Below are 19,688 nucleotides of genomic sequence, written 5' to 3' on the forward strand. Positions count from 1 at the left end.
ACATAAGTCTTAAATATACCTAGAGCCCTTAAGTGTTGCACAGAAATTACACTTCAGGTACCGCCGTGGTTACATTTCAGCAGGACATGTATCAATTTTTTGTTCACAAGTTCGGCAGTAATTGTTTTTGTTGGTTATCTTTGCATGTCTTTTCGTTTAGTATTTGATAAATTGTTGTTACTGTAAGATCAATTATATTTTACACAAGTAGGGACTACATGAGAACAGAATATATATTTGGTAACAAGGATCTTTAAAAACAAATTTCATTTTGTCAGTACTGATGAAGTCGTTTCAATTAGCTCTACAGAACTGTTGGTGGCTTGGTCTTGTGGATTCTCAAGTTTATTCGATTGTTCGATACGAATGTTAAATTAATGCAAAAGGATGTTGATTCACTAAACAGAGTGAAAATCTCAAACTTTTTTGCGTGTGTCAGGATATGACGTAACTTGGTTTGCATCCTGTAGTAGACTTGTTCAATAAGCAAGCGTTGCGTATTGAATTCATAGCCTGTTTTAATATATCTATTTTGTTGTGTTGCCTCTCCTTGTCAGAGTATATCAGTTAACGTTAGACGTAATAATTTATACCGAAACATGTAAGCAAAGATTAAGATTGAGTTGGTTATGGAATAATTAAAGCTGAAACATGTTCCCAAGTTTTTAAATTAGACGTTGAATCAGCATAAAACCCCAAGAATGTTAGAAAAAAAGCAGTTTTGGTTTAGCGGATTACATTAAAAAGTCAGCGAGTAATGTGATCGTCGGTGTTTCTATAACTGTAAAGCATGTAAAGTTAATAGATTGGTTAATATGCGGGGTTTATTTAAGATAATTTTATAAAGGTTTTGTTAAATTTTTGTCGGTTTGGGTGTAGCCATGTGTTTTCGTAAAAGTGTTTTGTTTGTAAGAATGGAGTTTTCACTATTGATTCTAGTAGGTGGGTCTATTGGCTAGATTCCAGATCTTTCCGAATGCTGTGTTTTGTTCTTGCTGGATATGTTATTTCGGTAAATCAATGAGGTTTCACTGTTTGTTTTTTTTGTTGGCTTGTATAGGTTAGTTAATTTCGCTATACTTTGATTCTATTAATCAGTGGCTTGCTTTTAGTTTATTGTAAAGTAAATGGTCAAAGGGGTGCTTAGTCGCTTATTAGTTACTTATATATATGATAATCCATGACTGATCCAAAAACTTAATAAATAATGCATTTTGATATCTCTATTTCGGTTAATCTTCGTTTCGGTTTATGTTGATTTCGGTAAACCTTTATTTCTTTAGGTCTACGTTTCGCTAAAACAGTGGTTTCAGCTAAACCTTTATAGTAACGTTTGATACAACATGTAACTAACTTGGAGTAATAGCTTGGTCAAAACAACGTAACTTTAGGCTTATCATGCAGGAATAACATTTACGATTTTGTGTTATGATGCCTATTACAACTAAACCACTCAATGATAATGACATGACGATACAACTCAATACACAACCACTAAATTAAGACATATAGAACCTCCTGTTTTAGTTGTGTTCAGTTTAGATCTGTGTAACTTATCGTGTTTATCATTTTGCTAAGCATTTGTTTGATAGAGATCATTGAAACAGTGGTTTTAGGTAATCATTGATAGTAATTTTGATAAATATAACTAACTTGGAAATTATTTTTGTTGATATAATATCGGTTAAAGATTGTAAGAATAACGGCTTGGTTAAAAAAAATGTAACTTTTGTCATTTGGGTTTGCATAAATAATTTGTACGTTCTTTATATGATGTTAATAATAGCTAAACATTTAACGTTGTTTATTTTTTATGGAATGAGAACACCCCAATGAACAGCTATGAAACCAGTTGTTGCAACACATAATTACACTTGATGATAATAACACACAAACAAGATCTTGAACACAGTTTTAAACTTCATAATTATGAAACAGAAACTTGAAGGTTGTGATATTTTGTTGTAGTTCCTTAAAGGTGTCTATGTCACGTTTTCTTTCTATCTCTTACTAGGAAAAAGACTTGGAAAGGTTCAATGACGTAGTTTAATGGGTATAACCGAAAAGCAGTCAAACAAATGTCGAATAGTTCTACTAGTGAAATGATACTGAATAGTTTTGAAGGACTTTAACGAACGGCTTCTCAAATAACTCTAATTTCGAACACAAATTTATATCAGCACCAACTCTCATCTACTTATATTCAATTACTTCAACTCTCAATCAACAATAATTTCTGCACCAACTACCAATCCACAACTCAGAACACAACTTTCATAATAAACACATAATCAACTCGTAATCAACTCATAATAATCAATTACGCAAATTACACCAGTATTTATAGAGAGTCGTTCGGTCTAGTAACTTCGAGAAGGTTACGTAATGTTACATCATAAAGACCCATTGTTCTGTCAAGCTGCATTAAGCCGTAAACAACAGAAGTCTCTAGATTGCCACGTAGGGTAAACGATTATAGAAAATCCATTGCATAATAATGATTTCGCAATCAGAGATCCATTGGTAAACATCCTTGTGACATCATGACAAACGATATTTGGTGATTGAGAAAACAACAGAATGTTCGAGGTTCGCATCTTACAGAATGATCTAGAACTACGTTACATAACAACGATTTCACAATCAAAGGTTACTACTGGTCATTGACCGATAATAACATACCGCTCAAGAATTCCATAATTAAAACAGCGCGTTCGATCAAGATACAAAGCAACCCATCGCGAGACCTTGCACATTGATTGTGACAGTCTATGATGTACAAACCATACATATGTCTTATAATAAAAGTGTCTACACATTCTACAGGCTGTTGACTCTGTTAGTGTGTTGGTCATTATTATCAGAGTTGCCAGGTTGGCCCTTTTACGGCTAGACTTCACAAATTTGGCCCTTTTTGAAATCGTTTGGCCAAAAAAATTGAGTTTGGCCTTTTGGCCTTATTTTGGCTTTTTCATATTGTTTTGGCTCCAAATTTTCTGTTTGGCGTTTTGCATTTAGCTTACTGTACTTTGTAAGATTGAAACAACAATGGCAACACTTTTCTTTTATTCTTTCTGTAGTGGTGATTGTTATTTGTAATACAAGAAAAATCGTAAAATAATAATCAATCGTAAACTAAAAAGTTTTATTCAAACAACATACACACGAAAATTTATTTTAAATAAAAAAAAAAATAGTTAAGTTTAACTAAAAAGAAGTTTTGACAAATTTTAAATTGACAGTTTTGTTCTAATAACATATACACGAAAAATCAATCACAAACTTAATTTTTATTAAACTGAAACATAGTTTTAACAAATCACATACTTTTAATTGCACAATCCAACAACCAAACATATTTTTAACAAGCTGCAAACTTTCAGTTTGTATGATTGATAAATCAAAAGAAACATTAACTAACGAGCTGCAAACTTTATGTTCCATAATTTACAACTGAAAATTAGTTTTAACCCTTATCAGCACATGCATTGAAATTTTGTCAACATCGATTTTTTGTGACATTGCTCTCGTCCTTTATGCACTAGCTCAGCAACATTCAGTGACAAAGGAGAACTTCTGAGTAGCTTATTTCTGTAGCGATTTCAAAACGTTAAATCGTTTCCACAGTGAGTTATTAGCACTTTACCTTAATCGACACATCTGTTGACACAATGTCAACAATCAGAAACAATAGAAGTTTGGAATTTAAAGCCACCAAGCAATAGTTATCACAAAGTGATAACGGGCACCTTACAAGAAAGTTGCACGTGTATTTAGTGAATCACTGTCTGACTAGAAGGAGTTATAGATTGTCAGTTGATATAACTCAGAAAAAAAATACTGTCTAAGCAGTTGTGTCGGAACGTTAGCACTAACTAGCCTTTGCACTAACTACAGTAGCTCTGAGAAGATATTTGGTATGACATACTAACTATTTGGAATTCAAATGTTGTTTCGGTTAATTACAGTAAGGTGCAAATTTACTGATTGACAGACAAAGAATATTTTCATTTGAAGAGGCCCTAAGACACTTGCAAATAACTTCTGATGATGTTGATAGCGACTCTAATACTGAGGCTACAAGTAGTAGTGAATGTGAGTCCATACCAGATATTGATAAACTACCTTAGGAAGAGGAAGAACTGTCCGATATAGATATCTTTGAGAAAGGAAGTGAAGATGACGAGACTGGTAGTGATGCAGATCAAAAATCTAATGATGGTTCTTCAAAGATGAAGACAAGTAGCCTACCAATAACAGCTGGCAATGCAACCTATTATGCAAATCGTTTTCCAGGCAGGCTCAGAAGAAGAAATATATTGACGCAATAGCCTCGGATTAATGCTGCTCCTGAACATGAAGTGGATGCCTTCAAATTATTTTATCGGCCTGAAATTATACTTCAGATAGTACGTGAGACGAACAGAAAAGCAAGGGACGTGAGACACGAATGTAAGCTGTTGCGTAATTCTGTACACAAAAACAACTTCACGATTGAAGAAGTTGAGTCAGGTCTTGTAATCATGATGCGTGCTGGCTTGGAAAGAGATAACTTCACCGATTTACGTCGATTGTGGGATCCTCTTGATAGTAGGCCATTTTATTGAGTAGCTATGGCACTAAATCGATTCACATTTCTGCCACGATGCATTCGTTTTGAAAACCATCGCAATCGACCAGAAAGGCAAAAGAACGACAGGTTAGCTGCTATTCGAGACGTGTATGGGTAGTAGTTTCCGTTACGTCTACATCCCTGAGGAAGCATTGACTGTGGCTAAACAACTGGTCAGATATCGAGGCAAAATTTATGGAAGAACATACATGCCATCGAAACCGAGCAAATATGGTGTAAAGTTCTTTTGGCTGTGTGAAGTCACATCAGGTTTTGATCTAAATAGCATTCTTTCTTCTGGAAGAGAATCTGACATGGCTCATCACAGAAATCTTGCAAATGATATAGTGATGAACCTGTGTTCTGTTTGCTTTGGTATTGGCAGTGTTGTACGTTGACGCCGTCAATTTGACGGCGTCAACTTTTTGTTGACGCTGAGGCTAGCGCCGTCAATTTATTTTTCAGTTGACGGAAGTGATAGCGCCGTCAACTATTTTGCCGATTTTAAGCGTCAAGCGCTAAGCGTCATTTTTTGTTTTCATGGAAAATCTCGTTTCACAATAAGAGTTTCACAATGTATTCTGGGCAGCGCGACTGATCCGAATTACCAGTTTTTGCGTTGGTTGGAATGACTCCCTGGAATACATGCGGAAGAAGTTCGCCAAATGGTGATCACCCATGTATTGAGAACGAGGGATCAGAGACAGAAAGCGAAAAATCCATGAATGGCATCGCGGACGTTGAATATAGCCTACTTTATTTCAAGAGCTCTATGCCCCTGAAAAGAGCGATGTTGGTGCAGTGGACCTCGTTAAAGGGGTACTAAAGGAAAAACTTGACTTGGCGATTTTCCACGTTCGTTGTGTTTAACATGCTACCATAAAACGATTTTCAATAAAATTTTGCCCCATTGCGGTCTGACCACCATTGTGCGCGTGCTTTTGTCAGAGCTTTCAAAGCTAGATCGGGCCTGAGCAACGAAGCGTGCGACTGTACAGTCTACGTAACAAAAGACCAGCAATCAACCGATCTCGCAATAATTGTTACTGCGGGCGATTTGACTGTAGGCTATGTATGTACATCAAAACAGCGCATATCAACATCAAAACAGCAGACAGTTTGCTCAAAACATCAGATGTGGTAACGTGGCTTTTGTTATTGCTGTCTTTTATTACGTATTCTCGAGCAGTGTTTGAACGTTTTGGTCATTTTGAAAAAAATGAAAATAAATGAAACACTGGACTTTGGGCCTTGCCAGCGCCATTGAAAACATTTTTTTTTCGGTAATTGTTTTTGAAATGTATTCTTGAATGTTCAGTTTAGGCTACTCATTTTAATGCTTAATTCCTTCATTTTAATGATTTATACTTGCTAAACTATCACAGCACGCTTGGAACAGTGATACCTTTCCGACTAAACATTTTCAACTTGTTTTTGAAATACAACACACCAATACCAACCAGCGCTGGTGTGGAACGCATGTTTTCACTTGGAAAGGACAATATGCGCAGGGGCGCCGGAACCGGGGTGGAGCAGGGGGAGCGGATGCCCCCCTGCCCTCAAATTTCTGTGGATGGGGGGGAAGAGGGGGCAATGGTGCCCTTTTAAGGTCATGTAATCTACTGCACACTTTGCAATATACCAATGTATGCTATTCGCTTTTAGCCTAATTATAATGTTCTATTTTTGCCTCAAAATAATATTCACGACACAAAATTCTCCATCACAGTAAGTTATATTACATGATTATAAAATAGCATGATGCCTTTCCGTGCCATTGTTCTTTGCATAGCGGATACTTGTATCATTACTCGATAATGAGATGATAAATGAGCATTATCGCTATATCTTATCTTAAACTTAAAAAAAATTGGCCTTTCAGCAACAAAAGTGCCCTTATTTCATACTCCTGCCTCTCCAGTGAAAAATCGCTTCGGCGCCCCTGAATATGCGTCCCAAACGCACCAGATTGTCAGACAAAGGTTTTGAAATGCTTGTTTTTCTGCAAGGAAATAACTAATAGGCTGAGCAGCTAATTACAATACAGTCTCAAAACATAATACCTGCTCTTTATTTATAGCTATTGTTAGCCTGAACTTGGTTGAAACATTTGCGTTTTATGAGACGCTGGCAAAAAATAGCGCTAGAAATTAGCGCTGACGCTGACGCCGTCAATTTCTTTAAGAGCTTACGCAGTCCTTTACCCCGTAAAGTTTTTAGGCAATTCGCGCTGACGCTGACGCCGTCAAATCATTTCAATGACGCGTACAACACTGGGTATTGGTCGGAACATATACGTTGACAGATATTTTGCATCTCATGGTCTGGTTTGCAATCTTTTGCTTCAAACTCTTACATTGGTAGGAACAGTAATGGCTAATCGCCGTGAAGTTCCCATCGCAGCTCAAATCAGCAAGGGGAAGAGAGGAGAAAGGTGGAAAGTACTGAAGGGGTGTATGACCATTTGAACAACATTCTGCTATTGTCATACCAAAACGAAACAGGAATGTCCTCATGATGTCTTCTTCACACTCTTCTGTTTCCATCACTGACTCTCACAGGAAACCTACAGTTATCATGGATTATAACAAGCATAAAGATGGAATTGACTCTCTTGGTGACAACTGTGACGAATTCAATTGCTTGAGAAAAACAAATCGTTGGCCAATGGCTATAAATTACAATTTGATAAACGTTGCCAGTAACAACGCATTTCTCATAATGAGAGGCAATGGGAAAAGTAACAAAAAAAACAAATTTTCTCAAACAACTTAGCTTTCAGCTTGCTCAACCGTATGTCAACAAAAGAAAATTGGCGGGAGAAACTAAACTACTTGCCAAAAAGTTGAGGTTCAACGATGCTGCTACTTCAAGCACTTTCAATCGCACAGTTCAAAGTATCAAACGAAGAAGATGCTACAGATGTGCAAAGCATACTCGATATGCATGTGTCACTTGTAGCCGACGGGTTTGCCAACGACACAGAAAACTTCAGAAGAACCAATATTGCTTGGAATGCTGAACAATTTGTTGTAGTGCTCCACGTTTCTTCGTTTTTGTTTTTGAAATATACGTGGCAAAACTTCGCTTGTTATGATTTCTTTGCAGTTTATCTGAGAGCTGGTAAACTAAAACTATTACCTGGGTAGGAAGCAGAACTCCCAATTAGGATTAATAGTTGTTTTGTTGAGGTTGTATCAAAATAAAATCATCAAAATTAACAACTTCACTTTGAGACCAGCTTGAGACCAGCCCATTTGTATTGAAAAACACAAAGACATGGCATGTTGACAATTTGTCAACATCTGTGCCGATTAAGTTACCTAAAATCCCTGTGCTAATAAAGGTTAACAAACGTTTAAGTTCCATAATTTACAACTTAAAATATAACAAACTACAAACTTATAAGTTCTATAACTTACAAACAGAAAATAAAACAAATAGTTGTAACATACTCTAATCTGAATGTCTACCTCTGAAAACATACACATGAAAAATTATTTTAACACTAGAACGGCCGAAAAAAAAGTATACCTGTAACGGCCGCTGGTGTCGAAATCGACACTTTTCACAAAAACGTTATTTTTCCGCAAAATTAACAGTAAGAGTTCGTTTTATTTTACAGTGATAAAATATCTAAAGCACTTACTACTTTTGTCACCTATTTGCGCTGTTCATTTTTTGGTTTAAGAGGAAAGTTATGACGTAGGCTACCAGGTTTTGATCAGTTCGAAGCTTGATTGTATCTGTATCTTGACTCTGTACGATGATCCAAAAATTCAACAGATTGAAGACATAATTATCATAAAAATAGCACAAAGTTTTCTTATTCAGGAGAAAAAAAATCAAACAAACCAACAAACATTTTGCGCAGTGCAGCCTTTGCACTCTGTGACTTTCCAGTCACCATTATTACATTTCCTACAAGTTGATTTTCGACAGTGGCGGTATATGGTAACTGTATTGTTTTTCCAGTGATGTCCAGCACATTTTTTGCGTTTTCTAGATGCTCTTCTCCTCTCTGCAGTGTCGGCTTTCGTTTCAGCACATGAGCAATTCAAGTTCTCAATGAGCTGGAAGATAAAATAACGTCGGCTAATGTTGCTGCCGGAACGTTTTCTAAAAATAATCCAAGAGTTCAAAGCTGCATTATCTAGCATATTAGTCCAAACTGCAAGAGGCCATCTTTCTCTTGCTGCATATGTGGTGTATTTTCTTGCCATTTGGTCAAACACATCAACTGCTACTTTGTTCTCGCTATAATATCACAGAGGATTTCTTTTTCTCCGTTGCATCGATACTGGGGCTGTCATGCATAGTGAAAAAAACATTTGCATTTTTCTTTTTTTTGCACTGATAGTTTACAGGCATGCAGCTGTTCGTTGAATTGTAGAAGAATTTGCTGCAAAATCTTTCTCCTCCACCCTTGGTCATCTCCTTTGTCAGTTCTTTACTGTTAGCTTGAACAGTTCCAACAATTGTCATATTTCTTTCCTGTAGCAAACCAGCAACATTCACTCTTGTAAAGAAGCCAACTGTTATTCCATAACCAACTCAATCTTAATCTTTGCTTACATGTTTCGGTATAAATTATTACGTCTAACCAGTGGCGAAGCCAGAAAAAATATTTGGGGGTGCCAAATATTTGATGAATTGAAGAGGACGACAAAGTGTTTGATTTAAGCCATCGCCACCTGATGTGCAGTGACGTATCCTGGTGGGTTGAGCAAGGGAAGCAATGAAAGTGGTGGGGATTAGAGCGTGCCGAAGGCACGCGTATTCTAGGTGGGTCCGGGGGCGTGCTCACCCGGAAAATTTTTGCAAAATTACACTCAATAAATGGATTATAGCGCTTTCTGGAAACACTTTTAGGGTAATATTTGTATGAAATTTATTAGCAGATCAACAGCTATTAACTTATTAAAGGTAGCTCTTACACACGAACGGACAACAACTTCGGCTAAAATTGGAGAACACCAAAAACTCAGCTACACAAAAACTCAATAACTACACAAAAGCCAAACAGAGTAAGCTATTCTGAAATTGTTTCCACAAATTAGTTAAAAGAAACGTAAATCGCGTAAATTTTGCCCGATTTACGATTTGCAAATTTTATTGGAGTCTTTCTGTGTGTCTAAAACAAGTCCTTGGGGGTGTAAATAGCCAGATGTCTTGGAAAACGCTGTAAATTTCTACAAATTTTATTATATTTTTAACAAAGAGCTCAACTTCGGAATCCAAAGTTTGAAAATTTGGAGGGGCATGGCCCCTTCGCCCCCCATGGCTACGCCTATGCGTCTAACGTTAACTGATATACTCTGACAAGGAGAGGCAACACAACAAAATAGATATATTAAAACAGGTTATGAATTCAATACGCAACGCTTGCTTATTGAACAAGTCTACTACAGGATGCAAACCAAGTTACGTCATATCCTGACACACGCAAAAAGGTTTGAGATTTTCACTCTGTTTAGTGAATCAACATCCTTTTGCATTAATTTAACATTCGTATCGAACAATCGAATAAACTTGAGAATCCACAAGACCAAGCCACCAACAGTTCTGTAGAGCTAATTGAAACGACTTTATCAGTACTGACAAAATAAAATTTATTTTTAAAGATTCTTGTTACCAAATATATATTCTGTTCTCACGTAGTCCCTACTTGTGTAAAATATAATTGATCTTACAGTAACAACAATTTATCAAACACTAAACGAAAAGACATGCAAAGATAACCAACAAAAACGATTACTGCCGAACTTGTGAACAAAAAATTGATACATGTCCTTGCTGAAATGTAACCACGGAGGTACCTGAAGTGTAATTTCTGTGCAACACTTAAGGGCTCTAGGTATATTTAAGACTTATGTTTATATGAAAAAAAGATTGTTTTATTGCTTTATCTGTGAAAAAATTAAAAACATGTATTTGAACTACAAACTATAAACCACTAACTAATCTAACAATAAGTCACATTAAATCGCAAGTAAAACAAACATAATTAATTAAGTATTGAAGAGGTACTTTAAACTAAACATTATCATACTTTTACCAAACTATTCATCATAATATTATAAATTTGAGTTATTATTATCTTGAAATTAAATTTACATGTTGATTCAAATGTCAAGTTTAAACTATATAATTATTCATAAAAATTCCCCTTAAAAAATCCCCTATAAAATTTAATCCAACCGAAAACCGACGGGAAAAACGTCATATCCTGCTCTCTAGCGCCATCGGAAACACACCGGAAAAACAAAACGTCATATACTGCTCTCTAGCGCCACCGGAAACCGACCGGAAAACAAAACGTCATATACTGCTTTCTAGCGCCACCGGAAACTGTTTGGGTCTCCTAACAATCCTCTCCCACTACTCATCTGGGTAACGGTGAAGCAAAGTAGCACCATGGGCACCTGAAGATGCGGCCTGTTTTGTCACATTTTGCAGATTTTGATTACATCTACTGCTAGTGCTTGACTGAGATTTTCTGGGATGTTTTTATTTTTTCCTGTCTCTTAATGATATAAAAGCTTTTTGTTGGCTTGGGGAAGCAATAACAAATGAGAAAAAGTAAGTTGAAAAACGCTGAATCAGACTGTTATTGAAAAATTAACAGTCTGACTAAAATCTTCGAAATCAAATTTTCTTTGTTTTTAACATCTGAGGATGTTAAAACTTATTGTGTCATCTGGAGAAAACAGTAGAGAAACCGTAAAAATATAATTTTTAGAAATATTTATTTAAACATTCGCCCAAACTTAGCAAAACCTAGAAATTTCTGCAAAATGTGACAAATCAAGCCGTATCTTTAGGTAGCCATGGTAGCACCAATTTTCACGCTAGAAGTATCACATGCGATACCTACCGGAAGTGACGCATTGAAAGGTGTAAGAACTTCATCAGTAGAAAGATAATGCTGAACCTTAACAAAACCGTTTTCTTCTTGTTTTTCCCATCTCCAAGGAATGTCCTTTTTCGTGAGATGTTATAGTGGCTCTGCAACCGTGGAAGTGTTCAACGGCAGCAGAACCACTATACGTTCAAATTGCATCCAACGTTAAGAACTTTGGTAAAGATACCTGCTGTTGTATTGTTGTTCTTGTTTGGCAAGTTGTTGGTTGGCAATTTGAATTTGATCTTGATGACGTTGCTCTTGGTTGGCAATTTGTTGTTGCAGGACTTTTTGTTGTTATTGCAGGACTTCTATCAGTTTTTCTATGTTTCTAAAATCCTGTAAAAATTCTGTAACGATCCTGCCGACGACGCCAGTTAAATGTCTGCTGTATTTTCAGACATATAATAGAAATGAAGTAAGCCATGTCGCCAACAAGTAATAATAATTCGTCAAACAAGTAAATGAAAAACCACTGACCTCTTGTACTTACTCACTTGATTGAACAAAAGTAACGCAATGTATATCAACAAGAAAACGAAGGCATGCAAATGAAAAACGTGGTACAGAACGCTTAATTGATGACACGCGCAGTGCGGTGGTAATCAATTCCAACGTCTGTACCAGAAAACGCTGAATGTGATTATGTAGTGAGGCAGGTCACAAGTTACATAACATCAACGTAAATTTAATGGCGCCTATAACATGTTTTGACATGTTTATAGTAGAAGTACTGTACATCTGCTATTGGTTCAGTTAAATTTAGAATATTCAGATAATATGAAACCAAGGAACTTTCAAAAGAATTATTTAAACTACCATTCAACGTTTTATAGGCAGAGAAAACTTTTTCTCGAACCGTAGAAAATGTAATTATCAGATCACCACTTCAATGCGTGATGGAAATCTACAGATAAATCTGCATCAGGCATTGCAGAGTGCAAAAACAGTGTTGCAGAACGCGTTTTCGAATATTAAATTCTCATCAGTGCAACTACGTTTATGAACGCAATAACAACGGTTAAATTTAAACTCAATACAGTACATTACAAACATTATAAGGACATATTCTCAGTGTTCAATTGAATATTAATAAATCCAGAGACATCAGAAAATCACTTCCCGCATGCAATTCCAGACCGACATTACTCGCTTAAGCAGTGGCGTATCCTGGTTGGTTGAGCAAGGGAAGCAATGAAACTCGTGGGGGAATAGAGCGTGCCGAAGGCACGTGTTTTCTAGGGGGGTCCGGGGGCATGCTCCCCCGGAAAATTTTTGCAAAATTACACTCAAATAATGAATTATACTGCTTTCTGGAAACACTTTTAGGGTAATTTTTGTATGAAATTTATTAGCAGATAAACAGCTATTAACTTATTAAAGGTAGCTCTTACACACGAACGGGCAAAGGGCAAAAAAATGCGACTATAATTAGAGAACACCAAAAACTCAGCTACAAAGTCAAGTCTAGCTTAGACCTCACATATCATGTCTTATTCCAAAGTCTATCCAGCCAGGATAACAGTGTAAAGCCAACATTTGGCTCAAACTTTTGCTTACAAGGCCGATATTATAACCATAACAGTGCCCTAGATTTTCTCATTACATAGCTCACTGGCACAACATCCAACAGAGCAGAGTTGCCAGACTATGAAAAAGTCTTAAAGTCAAAATAATACAAAGAAAAGGCCAAAACAAAGAAAATATTAGACAAAAAAGGTCAAATGGATATATTTACCAGTTTCTATCAAAAATAATAAAATTTACATATATATTTTATAACTTGTAGTGGATTTTAATAAATTGTAGCAAAAATAATTCTGAAAGTAGCCCAAAAAATAGCAAGTTAGCCTATAAAAGTAGCGGATGAGTTTTGATCCGCCACATTACGAGTATTAAACAAGTATAGAACATGTATTGAACAATGTTGAATATGGTTTCATCTGGTAAGGTTACAATATTAGAGACATATTGATTATTATGCATTTTGAAGAGTTATTTGAAAAAAAAACTAATTCGCGGAATTTGGCTAATCTGGCAACCCCGCGACTGGAAGCAATTTTTAAATCGCTTCCAGCGATTAGTTAAAAGAAACCTAAATTGCGAAAACTTTGCGCTGCTTTTTTCCTTTCTTTCAAACTTGTTTCTTCTTATTGCAAAAACGAGAGCAACGGATGCAATACGAATCTTCGCTTCCGTTGGCTTCCAACTTTTTTAAAATTAAAACCGAGTTAAAATCATACGGGGGGCATGAGTTAAAAACCGTTCTAAATCGCATTTAGGTAAAGAAATTACGAAATCGTTTTACTGAAAAATATCAGCTTCTCTTTTTTCAATTTTGACAGGGGAAGCAATGCTTCCCTTGCTTCCATTGAGGATACGCCCCTGCGCTTAAGGGTTTTTTTTGTTAAAACAAACTTAATGTTCAAAGCAAAAAAGCCATCACAATGAACATCTACCGAAGTATACTAATTTACAGTACTTTAGATAAGCACTGAAAATTAATAGACGGTATTGTTATTAATATCAATTCAATATGATTTCAGTGATTATAATACAATGTAATACAGTAGCATATCCAATTAATTAGCGACGACCTTCTAAAGTACACGTTAATTCGAACAGAAATAAGAATTTATCAAAAGTCTCAGTCATTTTAGAAGATTTCACCACCGGTTACAGGACCATCTTTGCTTGTTTTCTTGACAGAGTCAACTCTGATTGATCATATACGCCTTGGAGAGTAGTTAGTTGAGAAAATTCAGATAATATGAAACCAAGGAACTTTCAAAAGAATTATTTAAACTACCATTCAAGGTTTTATAGGCAGAGAAAACTTTTTCTCGAACCGTAGAAAATGTAATTATCAGATCACCACTTCAATGCGTGATGGAAATCTACAGATAAATCTGCATCAGGCATTGCAGAGTGCAAAAACAGTGTTGCAGAACGCGTTTTCGAATATTAAATTCTCATCCTGATGCAGATTTATCTGTAGATTTCCATCACGCATTGAAGTGGTGATCTGATAATTACATTTTCTACGGTTCGAGAAAAAGTTTTCTCTGCCTATAAAACGTTGAATGGTAGTTTAAATAAATTTAGAATAGTCATAGAATCAAAGATGTCATTGACTCCAAAAAATTGTGAAGTCAAATGTAAATGTTTTCTATCGGAATTCACAATTCGTGTGCAACCAACAATCACTAGAACTACCGAGATTTTTGAAAACCATGAACAAGCAAGTTTCAAAATGCTTCAAAGTATCGACGTTATTAATCGTGTATAATATTTTATAATACAATTTTGGTAAGTTTTATTTGTCAATATTTTATCATGTTTTGCATGCATCAACTTATCAACGTAAACTTCCATAGCAAAAATTAAAACTCGTGCATGCTTTAAGTTCAGTTTTTAAAACGAACAAAAAACATTTACTACGAAATGCTTTTTTTTTCATGATTTTTTTTTAAACAAAAGATGTATGTTTTTTTTACTTATATGTTTTAGTAGGAGAGGATTTGTTCTAACGCTTGTCCAACTTTTGAACAAGCCTACAGTGAGAGAAGCATTATCTGAAGACATTTCAGACGCAGTCAATTACTTAAATGTAAGGGCCCTCCAATGCATTTCTGGAGGGACACCGAGATAATGTGTAATAGAATGTTCCAATCTGTAAAACATTCATAACGTATAAAAGTCTCAGTAAAAATCTTAATGAGTGTCAGATTAACCATCAGCCGCAAAGTGTCGAAACAAAGCTGGTTTTACTCTTTATAGTTTTTCAGAAAATAAGGGTTGTACGACGTAGGTACGTAGATAGTTTTGTTGAAATGCTTTTGGAATGGGACAATTACAAGTAAATGTAAAATACTTCATGGTGCCATACAAACGCATAAATAAGCACAATATCAAAGTTTATCAAACTCAGATAGATTGCCAAGTTCAGAAAACTGCCTATAATTTATAAAGTTTGTATTGTAATTGAACAGTAGTTTATTTTTTGTTTAGAAACCAGTCGTGGAAGGATTGGAGAGTGACAGTCAATTTTTTTTCGAATTATTGGATCAAGAATAGAATCGGATGATGAAGGATGAAGTGCGGCAGTGCGGAATATGAACAGGAAGATGGAGGCGGATGTGAACCAATACAAATAGCAAAATTTTGTTTTTTTTCTTTCATATTTTCAAATTGGTATCAAGACAATTAATAACAAGTCATCTAAGGCAGTGGTTCCCAACCTTTTTAGGCTTACGGCACCCTTCAGAAGATAAACATATTTTTGGCACCCAATGGCAGAAAAGCGATTTTTCACCTCGAATGAGCAGGTTGTTTGAATAAACCTTAACAGTTCACACCATGCGCTTTGAAAAATGGTATTCATTGCTTTTCTGCATGACTTACAGCTTGCAGTGTTGAAAAAAGTAGGCAAGTTTGCTTGTTGTGCCATTGGTAAAGGCAATTGATAATAACACTTTCAAAAATCAATGCAATACTAGTAACACTTCGTTTTTACTTGAAACTTGAATACCACTTTAAAACAACACTTCGATAAAAAAGAAAACAACATTTTCTTTTCAAAGTAAAACTAAAAATATATTGCTCCACTCTTAGCCGACAAAATCGGAAAAAAAACTTTCTATGCACAGCATTTACCTACCGAATTACAGTCGACAATCAGCACAACTTGTACAGACATTGACATCACAGGCTACAACAATATAAGGATGCCACACTAAGAACTTGTGACCACGAAACATCGTATAGCTACGCTTGGCGGCATGACATAAAAATTACTCTTAATGATCTAAGGTTCGATTGTTATCATTTCCAATTTCGATTTTCATATTATTTCTAACCGTTTCGTACATTTTACCCTGATAAGCCTAAGATTTGATCGTTCGTTCGTTTTGTTCATACCATAATATCTAACGCCAACTTGTGTGAGATGTATTGTGGCACTCTTCACTTTGTAAGGTTCAATCTTTTTTTGTTGAACCTAGAACTGGTTTGTTGTTTCGTGCCTTAATATTCTTGCTTCAATTTAATTTCTTCTTTAATGTTGTAACCTGATTACTGTTCATGACGTTCCAAACAATTTCGGCACACAAATGTGGCACAACTATGATGTTCGTTGGAAACAAAAATCATTTGTTCAAATCAATGCACATTATGCTGAACCAATCGTGGATCATATTTGCTGTCTGTGATTTATTCTACCCACTAAATACCGTCGAATAGTAAGAAATTTTTGGGTTAGGGTTATTTTGGAATCATGGTGATCAAGTATATCCCCTGAAAATTAAACCAATGTTGATTCATTTTGCAAGACGAGTAATGTGGAAGCAGCAGCTGACATGACGACTGTATACTTGCGTAGTCATTTGCTGCTTCTACTATAGTTATCTGTGGCATATTGATTACAATGTATTTCTTATTTGTAGTCAAAATGGATGCACACGAAAACGATTGTTATGTTATATTTCCATTGTCCGAGTCACTCATGAGTGGCAGATAAGTCCAGTGCGTATATTCTTTCGTTCTGCGTTTAAAAATCAATTTACATCAAGTAAATGGCAGCATGAACGCCAACTAAGATGATAATTTCTTTGCTAATTGGTTATAGAAGATGAACGTTTAAACAACGTTAGACTAACAAAACAAATATTTTTGAATAAAATTTTTAGCTTTCCCAATGGTTACCGGTACATAAAAATTTTTGAACTGTTGTGTAATTTTGCGTCTACTGTAATGACTACGTCAATGGTGTTGGAGTATTGTATTATATAAAAGTGTCGATTTTATAGATTCCTCGCCAATGTGAGTGCTGGTAGGAAGCTGTGGGTGTAAACAGCATAGATATGTAATTATTAAGTAAAATTATTTCAATTTATTAGCTCCTCAGCTTGTTATTTGTGCGATAAGTGTCTTGAATAATTATGTACTCTTGTGTCTATTGTAATGATTCTGTTAATTTTATTGAAGAACCACATTTTATCGGGTTTTAATTTCATTAGTGTCTCGCCAACTCTCAAGCTGATAGGGAGAGCGTTTGTGAAGTGTGAACAAAATACTGTATATTTGTAATGTAAACGAGCTACTTTTGTGGCGCAGCTACTTGCGCGCTACTATTTTGATAGCGATAGTCGTAGCGGCGCTACATTTTTGTTAGATTAACGGCGATATATTTTTGTGGGAGTAGCGGCTGCAGTAGTGACGCTACTTTTTGTAATGTAACGGTAGAGGAGAAGGACTAAATATGCTTTAGTCGTACTTCCGCTACCTGCTACTTTCCACTTTAAAGTGGAAAAAATGATGGTTTGTTGGAAACACTGGAGCATAAGAATAAAATTTCATCATCTACTGGTAGCAAGTAACGTTAGAATGCCACTTTCAAAGTAATGTATGTCTGTAAATCAGTAGTCCACGTCTGTAAATAAGTAGTATTGAATAGTTACTGTGCTTTGAAATAACAAAGGCTACACATCAGATGTGCACTTAGCACAAACTAAGTTGTCATTATACGAGACCATTGGAACTAACGAGTGTGGAGAGGCCAGTTGCTTTCTCTTGGCCGTCTTTACTCCAGCAACTTCGTACATCTAATTTATTATGTCCAAGGTAGTTAGGATTCAAACCAGAATGGCATTATACGAAAACAACGGGCATCTGCTACTCTATCTCACTGCTTATAAGCGCTGTATGTCTATCATATTAACCCTTACAAGTTTGGGCTCCTGGAGTCTTGCTCAGTTTGTGGGGGGAGGGGCTGTCGATTCTTCTTATGCTTTAGGAGTGATATCTCTGTTATTTTTTAAGATACGGTTTCAAACTTTGGGATTCATTTTGTAAAATTATTCACGCTGAGCATATCTGAAAATTAAAACTATGTGAATTTTAGAACTGCTCATAGACGTTGAAATGTTGAGGTGACTTATGACTTTTGGATTATTTTGCGATTAAAGCAATTGTAGCGTGAGTTTACACATTATTTTTTGGTAGAGTAATGAAGAACATGCATTGCAATGTTGTGATTAAATTTTTTTTACATAATCTCAATTTGAATCTATATTTTTCATGCAAAATAATAACTTTTCCCACGCTCAAAATAAACCTCGGTCCTTGACTAAAAGAACAATGCTTCATCAATTACATGCAGTAATGAGATTTCTGAACGCGTGTCACACCAATTTGGATTATGATCTTGTGACCTCGGTTCCAAGAACAGCAACTCCTACGCTTTATTAACCCATATAAGACAAACGTTGCGTTTTCGCAACAGACAAGTAGGTCGCGCTTTTTTCTATTTCTTGGTCGAACTGCTTGAGATTTTGCGGTCAGTCCAGTTTCATTAGTTAGTTTAGTGCTATGAGAGTCAGAAACAAGTTAGCTTATCTGTTTATTAGCTTTACTGAAGTTTTAACATAGTTCTGAATTTCGACATTTCTTTGGAATACGATGGCTGCAAGAAATATTAGGTAAGCTGCATTTTTATATGACAAATTTACAATTTTTTTTAGTGTGTATCTTAATTTAATGTATTAGGCATTGCTTGGTTCACTTATATAAAATCTAGCTGTATTCTAAGTAGAAGTGTTTTCGTGTTCAAAATGCGTGGCAATTTTTGTTGCGTTTTCGCAACGTTTGTCATACCGTGAGCTTTCGATGTGCGACCGCTCTGCATTTTATTATGGATTGATTGCTGTTGATAATGAAATATGCTAATCTGTAAATAAAGTTTTCTTTACAAACTATAATCTGACCCAACTCAATCCATCTGCTATCTGTCTTTGAATGTTTTATAACATATTACATTAGTTTCGTACATAATTACAGTATAACGAAAACCTCATGCAAAAATATTTAACCGCTATCCAAGTTAGAATTCAATCGTCAATTAAGAATTATATATTAATTATTAAAATTCTACCATGTGCTTCAAAGATCTGTTGAAGGTTTTCAAGTAATACCCCACAAGCCCGACTTATCTTCCATATCATAACAATTTTTCAGTGTTACAGGAAATCGTTTGTGCTAACTGTTGGCCTTATTTAGTGATTGTTGTCGAAAGCAAATTACAGTGTTGTTCTACTTTTCTGACTCTAGTTTTCTCACACGTGTGGTTAATTATTTTTGTCTCCATTGTTAGAAAAAAGAGATTGGATGAAGAGT

General features: G+C 35.5%; 1 protein-coding gene across 2 annotated transcripts in view; it reads left to right on the top strand.

Annotated features, from left to right (window-relative positions):
- LOC145767615 (uncharacterized) overlaps positions 1-18,645 on the top strand; it is a 111,553-nt gene extending 92,908 nt beyond the window's left edge. For both annotated transcript variants that reach the window (XM_082579468.1, XM_082579467.1), the window contains exon 4: positions 15,528-18,645. In XM_082579468.1, the coding sequence (XP_082435594.1) occupies positions 15,528-15,593 (66 nt within the window). In that variant the 3' untranslated portion in view covers positions 15,594-18,645. The remainder of the gene's footprint in view (positions 1-15,527) is intronic.
- Positions 18,646-19,688: the final 1,043 nt, after the last annotated feature.

Source organism: Aplidium turbinatum, chromosome 3, assembly GCF_918807975.1.
Source record: "Aplidium turbinatum chromosome 3, kaAplTurb1.1, whole genome shotgun sequence".
NCBI lineage: Eukaryota > Metazoa > Chordata > Ascidiacea > Aplousobranchia > Polyclinidae > Aplidium > Aplidium turbinatum.